The following is a 14,183-nucleotide window of genomic DNA, read 5'->3' as shown; positions in this document are numbered from 1 at the left end:
AGAAGTATACACAAAATATAGAACAAACAACATATATACTCATACATTTGCTGATAACCCACAAGTCCCACCTAATTTCCTTACATTTATGGCTAGTGCACACAGCTGGTATTGTTCTAAGGTGATGATTTCATGGTAACAAGGTTCTTGTGCCAACTTCACAATAGCATTCCCTGCAGCCAGCCTCAACCGAGACATATCAGGTTTGCTGAAAAACAAGCACATGGATTATGAAGGTTAATTAGTTAAAAATTATGTAATTATTTGACTTCATTTAATCCCAATCAGTTTGCATTGCTGAAAAGCAGGTACTTTAAAAAGAAGGAAAAGTGTCCATGCACTTAGCCACTGCCCCCTCCCTGCCCCCAAAAAACAGCAGCAGAAGTAACTTCAAACCAAAAGTAGTTTCCATGGCACCACATTTTACAGCCTATTACCACATACCTATTACCTTGCCCCAGTTTAGCAATGAAAATATTCCTTGAAACTTCCTGAAAGTTCCTCATGGATGTGAAACAGTTTTAGCTGTGCACTGAACCAGCACAGTCCAAATTGTCCCTCAGAGACATCATTTAGCCTGTAAGATACTTTTGTTCAGCATGCTAGTTTTCCCTCAGCAGGGGGCTCCTGCCAAAGAAGTTGCCCATTTCTAGTCCCCAAAGTTGACAAACATTTTTCTAGCAATGACAGTTAAAGTCAACATAAATTAATTAGTTATTATGGTAGGTGACTAAGTGAACTGTATTTTTAAGACAATAGCAAAAAGGATTCAGCAAGTGAAAGAATTTTCTACATGCTGAAAGTATTGTTACTTGACTTGCACACCCAAATTGCACTCCCATCTAGCAAAACACTCCAAGCATTTGCTAATTTTCATATCAAGAGATGAATGTTTTTTTCTGTAACCATATTTACAAAGGTTATCAGAACATCAAAAGCATCTTCACACAAGCTTTGCAAATTGATATCCACTTAATGTGTGCATTACTAAACATAGTTGAGCTTTCACTGTTCTTAGAAAATTTATTTCAGTAAAGTATATTACTTCTGCCTTTTTTCACATCAAACAAAAGAATTAAGAAGTCTTACACATCACTTAAAACATTAATGAATTCTATTCAGAAGTAGCAAGTATAGCTTTTTCCATTGATAACTTGGAGTAGGAATCAAGTCATATTCTTATCTAGAAATAATTATTTATTGAAGCAGGACAAATATTGTTTAACTTCTTAATCATTTGCCCTTTATCCTTAGGAAGAGCAAACACTGTATTCTTAAATCCATTATAATGAAAACTGTATAAAGCATTTTAATCATGTTGTTTTATCTCCTTCTTTAACAAAGAGTTCATGATAAAAATACCTACTAAAGAGCTTAAATCTTAAAATTTATCTAATCAGGCTTCATACACACCTCAGCATTTTATGAAAACCACAATATTTCAAAAAAACCCCAAATAGATCCCAAGCAACCAAGTGACAGGACAAAAGCTGCACTAACTTTCAAACAAGGCATGAAGATTAACATGGTAACATCTAATTCTTAAATGCTAAGTTTCACTTTAAATTGCGTCTAGTGCGATAAGTGAACCCCATAAAGATTCCATTTTTGGACTTCAGTGACAATTGAACAATAATGCCTTACAAGTGCAGAGTGACCGACCCAAAGGAAAGGATAAAATTAAGAACTTTCTATCTTCCTCAGCTTTGGTTGCAAAAACATTTAATTCTGAAAATTGAATCAAAGATATTTCACATAAAAGTTGGCCAAATCTTTAGAAAGTAGACATATCACAGAAATACCCGCCAGTATGTATGCACGCTGTGGGAAGGAAGAGGAGGACAGCATCAGTTGTGAATATGATACTTACAGCTGAAGAAGAGAATCAGATCTGTGTTATTCCCCAAAAGGATTATCTTAGAAGAAACTCAATTGAGGATTTATTTTTGATCAAATTGTTATATCCAAAAGCCTTCTGATCTGTTTTATCCCAAATCACCCAATTATTAAGGCTGAAATAAAAGCTTCTGTATGATATAATGGCAAGTTTTGATTACTTGTAATAATTTTGAAAATTAGTACCAAGGATGCCCTTGTCCTATCAAAAGCTCTCTAACAGATACAAGAGGGACCTGGATTATTTGTTTTTCCGGAGTGCTATTACTATTGCTGAAGACCAGATGTTTGAAATGAGAACAAAAGTGCAACCGCATGGAAAGATTTTAATCAAGTGCAAAACACAGTCTTCATTAAGGTGGTGGGCTGCACAAAGATAATCCAAATAAATGCATCTTGAAAACATATCTGGTGCATAATCATCTTCTCTCACTTTACAAGCCAGCAGTTAACATTTTTCCTTCTCCAGAGGATAAATGCCAGTGTCCAATTTCCCATGTTCCACGGAATAAAAACTGTCTTTTGAATATAACCACTGAAAATGTTGCATAGCAGATGGTGCAGCAAGTTATCTACAGCACAGAACTATGAATTTCTAAACTCCAACTTCAATATTAAAAAAAATGCGACACTGGTGAATTTAACCTAAATATGCTAACATCTCAAAGCATTCAGTTGTTGTCTTAAAAGCAATTCAACAAAGTCATCAATTCTACTACTTCAAAGCAAGAAGGATGAACAAGAGTAGGGATTTGTTTATTTGTTTTCCGAGTAGGACCTTGCCTTCATCTGACACTCTAGGCTGAACCATGCTTTGAAATTTAAAAAATCCCATTCCCTTACACTGTCACTGAAATATACAGTTGTGTAGATTTAGAGAGGCATGGGGACAGAGTAATTTTTATGGCTGATAAGGACAGTAACACCAAAGTGATTACAACATGACTAATGGCCTACATGAGGTCAAATGCCTCACAAAGCCCACAGCTTTCAGTTAATTCAGTTACCTTTGGCAAATTATACATTGTTTAAAAGACAAACGCAAGCCACAAACAAAAATTGACTCCATGTGGAATGACATCAGATTGAGTACAGTTTAAAAGTTATATTCTTTACCGAACAGACAATTTTACTCCTTCCAAAGCCTGCTCTGATCTGGAAGGAGCCGTGTCAGATTTGCAAATTAAGGAGACAGTAAGCACAGCCAGAAAGAAGATACACTCATTGTGTTCTCAAAGGGTGAAGAATAAAGGTCAGGAAGTGTCAGCAACACACCAGCAAGCTCCCTGCAGAACTAATGGTCCGAAACATCATCTCCCTCTGCTTCAGGTTTTGAGTACTTGTTAGTGCAGGCAATATAGATCACATGAACAGAGACAATGTTCTGCCCACCTTGCAGCTTAGAGCTTTCCCAAAATGCAATATTGGGAATCACAGAATAGTAACAGTTGGAAGGGACCCCTTGAGATCATCTAGCCCAAGCTCAAGCAGGGTCACCTAGAGCAGGCTGCACAGGACAGTGTCCAGATGGCTTTTTAGTATCTTCAAGGATGGAAACTCCACCACCTCTCTGGACAATCTGTGCCAGTGCTCAGTGACCCTCACAGTGAAAAAATGTTTCCTTGTGTACAGAACCAACTGTATTTCAGTTTATGTCTATTGCATCTGATCTTGTCACTGACCACCACTAAGAAGAGCCTGACTCCACCTTCTTCACACCCCCCATTCAGTTATTGATACATGTTGACAAGATCCCCACTGAGCCTTTTCTTCCCTAGGCTGAACAGTCCCAGCTCTTTCAGCTTTTCCTCATCCATCAGATACTCCAATACCGTAAGCATCTTTGTGGCCCTACAGTGGGCTCATTTCAGTAGCTCCACATCTCTCTTGTACTGGGGAGCCCAGGTGTTCCATCACCTTCACAGGGATTGAAGTGAGGCCAACTGGCCTGTAGTTCGTTTTGTGGGCCCTCATTTGTGTCCTTTTTGAAGGCAGGAGACACATTTGCTTTCCTCCAGTCTTCAGGCACCTCTACTAATCACCACTATCACTCAACAAGGATCAAGGGGGGCCTCACAATGACATCCGCCAGCTCCCTCAACACTCATAGGTGCATCCTGTCAAGGACCGTTACCCCTTGTCCTATAGCGACAGGCCCTGGTAAAAAGTCTGTGCCCATCTTTCTTATAGCCCCGCTGTGAGTATTGAAAGGACACAGCAAGGTCTCCCCAATGCCTTCTCTTCTCCAGGCTGAACAATCCCAACTCTCTCAGCTTGTCCTCATAGGAAAGGTACTCCAGCCCCAAGATAATCTTCAGGGCCCTCCTCTGGAACTGCTCCAGCAGGTCTATGTCCTTCCTGTGCTGAGGACTCCAGAGCTGGACGCAGTACTCCAGGCGGGGTCTCACCAGAGCGGAACAGAGGGGCAGAATCACCTCGCTTGACCTGCTGGCCATGCTTCTTTTGATGCAGACCAGGATACAGTTGGCTTTCTGGGCTGCAAGTGAACATTGTCAACTCATGTCCAGCTTTTCACACGCTAGTGTCCCAAAGTCCCTCTCTGCAGGGGTGCTCTCAATCTCTCCTTTTGTGTTTGAGTTTTGACAGGATCTCCTTGCTCATCCATGCAGGTCTGATGAAATATTTGCTTGACCTTCTGCTTTGACCATTCTTGAGCTGAGAGGATGCTCGAACACCAACTAACTAGCTTTCTTGGGCCCCTCTTCCCTCCAGGGCCTTATCCAATGGGACTCTACACCAAGCAGATCCGTGAAGAGGCCCAAGTCTGTTCTCTGAAGTCCAGCACTATGATCTTGCTTTCTGCCCTCTTTGCTGCCTTCAGTATTCTGAACTCCACTATCTTATGGTCATTACAGCCAAGGCTGCCTTAAACCTTCACATCCCCAACAACTCCTTGTTGGTGAATATGCGGTCCAGCGGAGCACCTCTCCTCATTGGCTCCTCTGTCACTTGTGTCAGGAAGTTGTCATTGATGGTCTCCAGGAAGCACCTGGATTGTTTATGTGCTGCTGTGTTGCTCCTCCAGCAGATATTGGAGTGGTTCAAGTCCCCCATGAGGGCCAAGACCCACTAACATGAAGTTGTTTCCAGCTGTTTATAGAAGGCCTCATCCAATTCCTTGTCCTGGTCAGGGGGCCTACAGCAGACACCCACTACAATGTCACCCATACCAGCCTGCTCTCTAATCCTAACCCATAAGCTCTCAGTTGGCTCATCAACCATCCCCAGGCAGAGCCCACGCTCTGGGGTTGAAGGGTTGCTTTTAATACAGAGCAATCTCAGATGTCATGCAGCTTCTTCCCCTCCCTTATAAGTATCCTCAGCCCTCCGTTAACTTTAATAATGAAGATGTGATCACAGCATTATGTACAGTTTCTATTATTATTTATAGTTTTGGGTACAAAAAGAATGGGAAAATTAAGTTTCTAAAACACACACAGTAAGGAATCATTGCTCCAAGCATGAAAACACACAGAACTGATCTATTCACAAACTACTGGATAAGCCAACAATACGCTCCAAGCAGTTATGTTGAAAAGCTAAATTACTGCCACTTAACTCCCTAGTAACTGCCATATTCATGTCTGTAACATAACATGCCAATTCATATGACATATAACACGACATGCCAATTCATATTACAGAATTTGAAGCTATGAAACAATTATTTACAAGAAACTTTAAGACTACACAGTTGCTACACAGATACATACTAGACAATTCTCATGTTTGCATTTTTGCACACACAATGTACATTCTACCTGCATAATCACTGTATTACCTGAAAATTAAAACCTTTTTAGTCATACTCGCACAATCCACCCATGCCTTTAATGGCTTTTGCAGATATAAACCTTCAATGTTTGGCAAGCAATAGTGACTGACAACTTGTCACTTCTAACGCAGAGGATTAAGAAGATACCCAGAAAAACAAATAAGCTGTCTAACAATCACCTAAAAGGTGAATTATTTATTGAGACTTAATCCTCTTCACGCATTTCCCTCTTCTCTTCACTTTTAGAGGCCTCACGGGATTGAAGTCTGCCTTGAAGCAGAAGTGCCTTATGTACTAGCTATTCCCACTTGGTTTACTGAAACATGCTATTATTTTTTATTAGAAAGCCTGCCTATCGGCCTTTGGCATACACAACAAGCAACACACCAGAAAGACCAAGCTGCATAAAAAAATTAAAACCAATTTTCAATGGGAAAGAGGAAGTTACACAGTTTATTCTTGCAATATGGGTAATGGCCCTTTGAAGAAAGAGATATAACAAACAAGATGAAAACATTAAAAAACAGCTATATCTATAGTGTTAAAAAACTCGAGACTCAGAAAACTTATGTAGGAATCCAGCCAAGTTTACCATTAGTTCTTATGAAATCAGATGTATAAATTGTTAAGCAGTCTAACAGAATAGTTTAAGTACTACTCTGACTAAAACTCTCCCCACTGCATCGTCAGATTAAACATCACCATCTATCACATACCTAATTTTCCCCTGCTCTGTTAAATCTCCATCACTGTGTAATATTGTTGTTAGCAACCTCAGAGTAGAAGTTCCTGACTTGCTGTGGTTGTTCTTCATTCCTAGCAACCATCGAACCATCATCTTGATGGCCTGAATCTGAAAAAAAATTTGATATGCAGAAGTCAAATCACAGCATGAACCTCATTTTTTAAATAACCTTCATCTTAATTTAATCACACAGTATTTTCCAAAGTGCTTTTTTGTTGCTAGGAACATAAGCCTGTCACGGCTGCAAAACATCATTTAAATACTGAAAGAAAACTAGACACACATTCACTAGACAGCAACTTTTCACTGAAAGTCTCAGGCATTTATTACAGCAAATAAAAACCACATACAACATTCAGTTAAAATTCAAACTGTTTCTTCTACTAAGCAATCACATATTTTGCCCCATGAAAACATTATCTTAATTAAGCTGTTACAAAGACGTTACTGGATCAAAAAGCAGAACACATTTTCGTCTTCCTATATTCCTGTAATTCCTGTGCTTAAACAATCCCTATATATTCTTTATTTATATATGTAATATATGTAAGACATGTAAATTAAAAAACACTTCATAGACATCTTGACTGTTAGAGTATCAACCTGTATTAAGATAACTCATCCCGGAAAAGAATATTTCTTTCATGACTATTTAAAGAAAAGGATCAAAGCCTGTTACTTAGGATAACTTGTCTTTTGCCAATGGAAACATCAAGTGTTTTGAGGCAAGCTTCTAAAAGTATGCAGAATCCAGCAGCTATCATAAAGCACTGAATAATTTCATGTTTCTTTAGTGAAAATAAAGCATGAGTTTAGAGATTAAGTTTATTTTATTATTTGAATCCCTTTGTCCTTTCATTTTCCTTCTATATGAGGGCAGAGACTGTAAAGAAAACAGAAAGAGGAGTATCCTCTTACAGGAAAATGAAAATGCTCATCTGAATCACACAGACATCCTTGGGAAAATAGAAAAACAAACAAATCAAAACACCAAACCCTGAAGTTTAAAACACAAAACCCAAAAGCTTTAGAAGACAATATGACACTTCTTGTACGTGGTAACTTCCAATTTTCTCCTTAACGGGAAAGGCAGTTCTAATAGCTTTTATATAAAAATTCATAATATCACCAGATGAAATTCATCATACAGTTGTTTTATTCCTTGTAACAAACTGATCAATCACAATGGTCCCTTCAGATCTGAAGTTCTAGGATTGACATCTATACATGAGTTTATTTTTTAGCACTGTAGCCCATTTACTCTACCTACAGAATTCTAATTCTGTTGGGTAACACCAACAAGAGGTAGGATGTCTGTCACTCAAGAAGTCAAAATGCAAATGGATTTTGTGGAACAGAATTGAAATTATCTTGCCCTGGCTTTCAAAGGGTATTCCACTGTAACAGCTGTAGCTATCCCACCAGAAGATTTTTACTAACAATAAAACCACCACCAATAATAATAAAAGCAACAACAACAGCAGCAGCAGATCTTTTTCGCAGCTTACCAATTCAGTTTCTTCATGTCACAACCAGTACCTGTAACTATTAGTACCTCCCATTTGTCAGGAGGACAGAAACATGCTAGCTCTGTTTTGTCTTCAAGCACATGACATATTCTGACAAGGAACGGCCACATGCTACCTTGTGCCCTGACATCTCTGGTCAGCTCACGAGCAATTTCTGTTTTAACCTTTGCTTCTCTCTTCCTCTTCCACAATTCCCTTCCCCTAATTTTACTTTCTGAATCTATTCTCGTCTTTCCTTACACGTAAAAAGTCTTAATCCCAGCTACTTCAGTATTTTCCTCTAACCCCACTATGTTCCCTGTTTCTTTGCTGGTGTTAGTGGTGATGTGATGACATTCCAGCAACCCTTTAAGCATTCCCATGATATTAGTACAGGGCACGAGAATTCCTGCAGTCACTGCCGCTGGATACCTGAAAACTTAAACAAACATGGCATGAGTTTGCACTGCCCTTGTGTTTTAAATTTTTTCTTTGCAGACAAGCAGGATAACTATCAAAGGATAATTCCAGTTGGAAGGAGTGTCAGGAGGTCTCTAGTCCAATCTCCTGCTCAAAAGAAGGTCAGCTATGAAGTCAGACCATGTTGGTCCCAGTTTTATCCGTTACGGTGTTGAAAGCTTCCAAGAACGGAGATGCCCAGGCCCTCTTGGCAACCTGCAACCTCTAGCAACCTGTTCCATCGCCTTGACTGTTCTCAGGGTTTTTTCCTTATATCCAGTCTGAACCTCCTGTTTTAATTGTGTCCCATGAGCCTAGAGTTCTCTGAGATTAAAGATTATACACAACATGAAAATACCAAGAAAGTCAAAATACAACATGGGTCAGAACCATATCAAAGGCCACAAATGACTGCTTTGTGCTTGACTTAGCAGCACAACATGAACTACCTATATTTGAAGTGCAAGCAAAAGCGATAGGACATTGTAATTTCTGAGATAGCAAATATGATGTGACAGATCTCTGATCTGTCATATGAGAAAACTGCAATTAACTACTACCTTTAAATAAAAAATAGTGAATAAGTATTAATTTTAAGGTTAAAATTAACAATTAAAAATAATCAGATAGTTATAACCCTTTTCTCTGATCTAGATGTTATCATCGTTGACTGCTGTAAAAGTATAATGGGCTCCCATCCTGCATAGTGATCCTAGAAACACTGTCTTATCAGCATTACGACAAATGCTGGAGGTTTGTGCAGTAGTGAAAAACAAAACCATGCCCACATAAAGCACAGTTAGAGAAACCCTATATTGCAGCATACACAGACAGAAACAAGAAATATCACTGCTACTACGTAAGTCTCAATCCACTGGATGGTGCACAGAAACAAGTATTCAGTAGTGGTCACTGTCAAAAGATTACTGCTTTAGAGAAGACACTCAAGTGCCAGGTGTAGGAATCCAAATCTAACTCATACAGCAATTAATCCAATCCTAATCAATATTTAGTACTGTACTGCAACACTTCTCTACAGACATCATTTCATTTAAGTTCTAGCATTCAAAACTAAGGTTAGCCCATATCAGCCTACATCCATTAGACTGGACGATACTAAAATTTTGTCTTCATCAGTCCTTGCCCCTTTCATGCTTGAAATTGTTAGTTTTAAAATCCCCATTAGATATATGATATGGTTATGTTACAAAGGGAGAAAGAGGCTTTTCAAACCAGAATAAAAAAAAAAATACGCTGTCAGAGAGAAATCGCTTATAAACTAATGGTGTGGCCTGCAGCATTCATTAAATATAGGCTTCTCAGTGGCAATAAATGCTAATTAAGTTTGCAAATCAATTTTCACAATAACCTGTTTTCACTTGCCAATAAATGCTTCTTACAGTTTTCAGGCTTGGCTTCAACTTCAAATTGCCTCAAGATTTTCTATGCGCCAACTCCCTTCCAAATAGTCAATTGTATGAAAAGTTTTATTACCATAAAAGCGCATTTTAAAGACATATTACAGCTTCACAAATAATTTTATAAAAATTAAGAAAAACGATATTTACTACTTCCAGTTACAAGTATAATTCCTGAAGTGAAATCATGTCTATTTTAAACAAGCAGTTAATGAAATCAAAACAAACATGCATTCTTTTAACAGTTTTTGGAGCGTACTATGTAACTATGGAATTGCACAAACACAAAAATATCCTTGCTGTAGTCAAACAAATGAGGAGCTAACAAATAATTCCAAACACAACTAAGCATTTCCAATAATGAGTTCTGTACCAAGCTGGAAACCAAAGTACTTACTAATACAAAGAGTTTAACAACTTCAAGAGAGGAGGCAAAGAACTTTTTCAAACCACCAGAGCAACTTTATCCAAAAGGCACTGGAAATTAAATGACTGCTATAATTAACTTAGAAACAGCATGCTACAAAGTACATGCATCCTTCTTAATCTGAAAAAAAAATTATATGTGAAAGCATAATTATCCCTGTTTTGAAGAAAGGGCTTCCAAAAACAAATACTGACATAGGATGTATTTTCCACACTAGAAGTCTATTTCTGATTGAGTGAAGAATTGAGTGAGAATGAGTCCAGAAAATGTAATAATGAACTTATTCCAAAAAAGAAGCAGCTTGAGATGACATTTTTAAGTAAAAAAAAAAAAAAAACCACCAAAAAAACCCAATTAAACCCACATGATTTTTAAGTGGCAGATTTTTTTTCTTAAATCTAGGTTTTTCTCTAATACACACTGTACACAAAGAAAAGCAATGTAACACATTTATTCATTTCAGGAAACTGACACATCCAAAACCAATTTTTTCTTTATTCCAAAACAGCACTGAAAGTTTTTTTGAATGTCCTAAAAATCCAAAAGAAAAAGGGAAGACTTCAAATAAAGTCTCTATGGTATTTAACTCCTCTGTTAAACAGGAGGGAAAAAAAATTTACTTTAACTGTCATAATATCTGGAATACTTAAGTGTTGCACATCAAACCTGTGCCTATAAAAAGCTATTGTAAAAATTCAATAAAGTCTTAAGTAAATGTATTTACAAAAGTAAAAAAGTAGATGCTCCCAAAAGCAAATTATTTTCTTCTGTCAATCAAAAAAAATGTGTATACTGATAAGATCCTCAACTTAAAAAGTTACTTCTTTCTTACGTTTAAAAACGTGACAAGGAAATGTAGAAAAGCAGTTGACAACTTTAGGAATCAGAATATTTAACTTTCTTTATTAAGTATTATACACATGGTCATAGGAAATACAGTAAGTGCTACTTACTTTGACAAGCGTTTCAGGAGACACTTCTTCATCTGGGACCCAAAGTTTTGTTGTCTTTTTTCCTGGAAGCTAAACCAAATGTTACATTTTATTGCACTACTGTTACTCTTCAGTGAAACCTGCTGTAACCCCATCTTTCCTGTTTACTTCTGAAAACAATACAGCAGCACTCACTAATTAGTTTTATGCCGTCTGTATTTTATAGAAGTAACTATTACAGAAGTGAGATACTGTTCTTACATCACTATTCAAGTATCTGCAAATTTAAGAGTAGTTAAGGGGGTTTTGTTGCTGCTGCTGTTGTTACCTGAAAACTATTGCTTTGAGTGTAATAGCCATTGCTTTGAAAATAATTTCCAGTTTCCACATCCAGTAGATTGGAACCTCAAGCACAGTTTTAGACAGTAAATCTTTCAACAATGGTTGACAATGCACAAGTTTTCTTTCACTGTATAATCACTATCGATACAGAAGTATTAGATATTAAAATTCACAGTCTTCCATTTAAACAGTGTATTTTAGTTTCAAATGTGTTACACTTCCAAAAAAAAAAAATAATCACAACTTGCTTGCTCAAGACAAGAAACTAAGTGAGTGAAGTCAATCCAATTTTCCCGTTTTTAACAAAAGGCAAGTCATGAGTGATCAAATGATGTGCTATACAGTTTGTCATTTTTGTAAGGACTACAAAATTAGTAGTATTAACTTTCCAGTACTGTGGGTTTTCAATTGAGTCAAACAGTACACGTGGAAATCAAAAGATAACCATATCCAAAAAGTAGAACCAACAAGCCAAAAATTTTCACTTGCTGAGTATCATACTACAGGAGAAGCAGAATCTTAGTACAAGGTTTAAAAAATACTTACCCTATCATTCATTAGCAAATCTTTAACAATAAACGTGGCAACCAAAGATTTCAAAGGGGCAGCAAATTGATCAGGTGCTAGCATGGCTATATGGCCAATAGTAACCAACGGTGTAATAAGATGCTCAAAATTGCTTGGATCCAGACTTTTATGCAGTGGCTAGAATAAAGGCAATAAATTCAAGTATTACTGATATAATCTGTGTCATACTGGGGGAAAGGGAGTAAGAGTTCTGTACCAAGTTATTGATGTCTATTTCTGTTTCAGAAATACAATTTTAAAAGAACACATTCACAAACCTTACAAGTCTCCTACAAATGAAAAAACAAGATGACAGACAAAATGTTTATCACATCTGGGTACTTCAAAAAGTGGCAGCTCAAGAAGGACCATTTAGGAAACAATGGATTAAAAAGCGTATTTTCTTATTGAAGAAGTGAGCATACTACATCTCAAGATGGCAATTTCAGTAATGGACTATGATTCAGCCTTCAAGAAAAAAGGCTGATGGGCACTAATTAAAAAGTACATTTGCAGTTATAAGTATTCAGTTTTCCATAATTTCTGTACCATTTAAATACTTTGGGCTAGCCCCAACAGGGGTGAGGAGTGACGTATGGTTCCTCTTTCCATAAATAGTTCATGGTTCTAGCAAACAGTCCAACACTTTGTTTTATTCTATTGTCTGTTAAAATACAAAATCCTAAACATGATGGATCACAGGATACAAAAAAACACCCTCCGCTACTATTTTTCAAACCAAACTGTATGAGAACAAAGGGAAACAGGAAAAACATTATTTTCTAAATTTGATACAACTTGCTGTGTCAATTGCCACTACATGCCTTAATTTATATATGCAATATAAAACATTAATAAAAATTAACTTTAAAATTTTTATTTTACCTCAAATATCTGTGCAAACTGTGTTTCTTTGCTGGAAAATATTGCATGAATACAGTGAATAGCATACTTGGCTTGACGAGGGGGTCCCTTTTTAGCTTTATGATGCAATACTGGAAGTAAAGCACTTTAAAAAAAAAAAAAGAGAAGTACCTTTTCACAAATTGAAAATCTTCCAAAATATCAAACTAGCAAAAAAAATACAGATATACATATATATAGAACACAACACCTCTGCAAAAGTGCCAATTGTCTTGGCTTTGACAATTTCTCCAAAGAAAAAAAAAAAAAGGGTTATTTACATGGCTTGCAAGTAAAAAACCCAAAACAAACAAACCTGGTTTTTGTTGATAAAATATGTGGTAAAACAAATATTTTATCTATGCAGGTTAGAAATATTTTTGGAAATATTTTTCTTTTGGAAATATTTTTGCCTACATATCCCAAATAAATTGCAAATAATGTTTTTACATTGCTGTATATTAATTTAGGAAAAAACATAAGTAATTCTGAAGAGCAATGATAAAAATTACAGTAGCATTAGTGACATATCAGCTGTCACTACTTTGGATATATTCATTTCACTTCCGTTCTTCAAAAAACACTGCATTTTCAAGTCATTTAAATCTCTTTCCTGTGGAAAGTAATACTTTCTTCCAAAAGAATGCCACATAATGCTATAGCATGCAAAAGGAAGAATGAAGACTTCCAAAATCCCATACAATACAGAACGCTACTCAAACAGAATAAGATACACAACTTACGATCGTATATGAGGAAAGTCTTCTTCAATTTTACTTCCTGTATTTTTAAAAATTTGTAAAGCAGCTTCTGCCACTTTTTCATCATCCATTTTCAAGCAAGCCAGGAGAGATTCAAAAGTTTCAGCTGAATGAAATGAGATAGGGTGCGTAAATGAAAGTACCTGCCAAAATAAGATGAAAGCCATGTTAATATTTTTTGAAGGTCCACTTACGTAGAAAATTCCATCAAGAGTTGCTTTCCACTGCCATACTGGAATATTTATCATGCTCCGCCTGGTTTTGTCACATGATCCACATTTCTCTTTTTCTGACTTTTTTTTGGGTCTTGAGAGAAACACAATTGATGCTAAGGAAGCAGCATTCACATTTCAGGAGTTTTACTTCAGAGTGCTGCTAGACTGACTGAAACCACTTTAGCCACTGCAACACAATGCGCGCTTCTGAAGC

General features: G+C 36.9%; 1 protein-coding gene across 3 annotated transcripts in view; it reads right to left on the bottom strand.

Annotated features, from left to right (window-relative positions):
* The window catches only part of PDS5B (PDS5 cohesin associated factor B), a 118,946-nt gene that overhangs the window by 31,045 nt on the left and 73,718 nt on the right, over window positions 1–14,183 (bottom strand). For all 3 annotated transcript variants that reach the window (XM_063332497.1, XM_063332509.1, XM_063332506.1), the window contains exons 19-24: window positions 13,737–13,897; window positions 12,976–13,099; window positions 12,070–12,228; window positions 11,203–11,271; window positions 6,409–6,545; window positions 85–208 (exon numbers count right to left, since the gene is read on the bottom strand). In XM_063332497.1, coding sequence (XP_063188567.1) covers window positions 85–208; window positions 6,409–6,545; window positions 11,203–11,271; window positions 12,070–12,228; window positions 12,976–13,099; window positions 13,737–13,897 — 774 coding nt within the window. The remainder of the gene's footprint in view (window positions 1–84; window positions 209–6,408; window positions 6,546–11,202; window positions 11,272–12,069; window positions 12,229–12,975; window positions 13,100–13,736; window positions 13,898–14,183) is intronic.

This window comes from Chroicocephalus ridibundus, chromosome 1 (assembly GCF_963924245.1).
Source record: "Chroicocephalus ridibundus chromosome 1, bChrRid1.1, whole genome shotgun sequence".
Lineage (NCBI taxonomy): Eukaryota > Metazoa > Chordata > Aves > Charadriiformes > Laridae > Chroicocephalus > Chroicocephalus ridibundus.
Note: the sequence above shows the minus strand (reverse complement) of the source record. Positions and strands in the feature narration are given on the sequence as shown.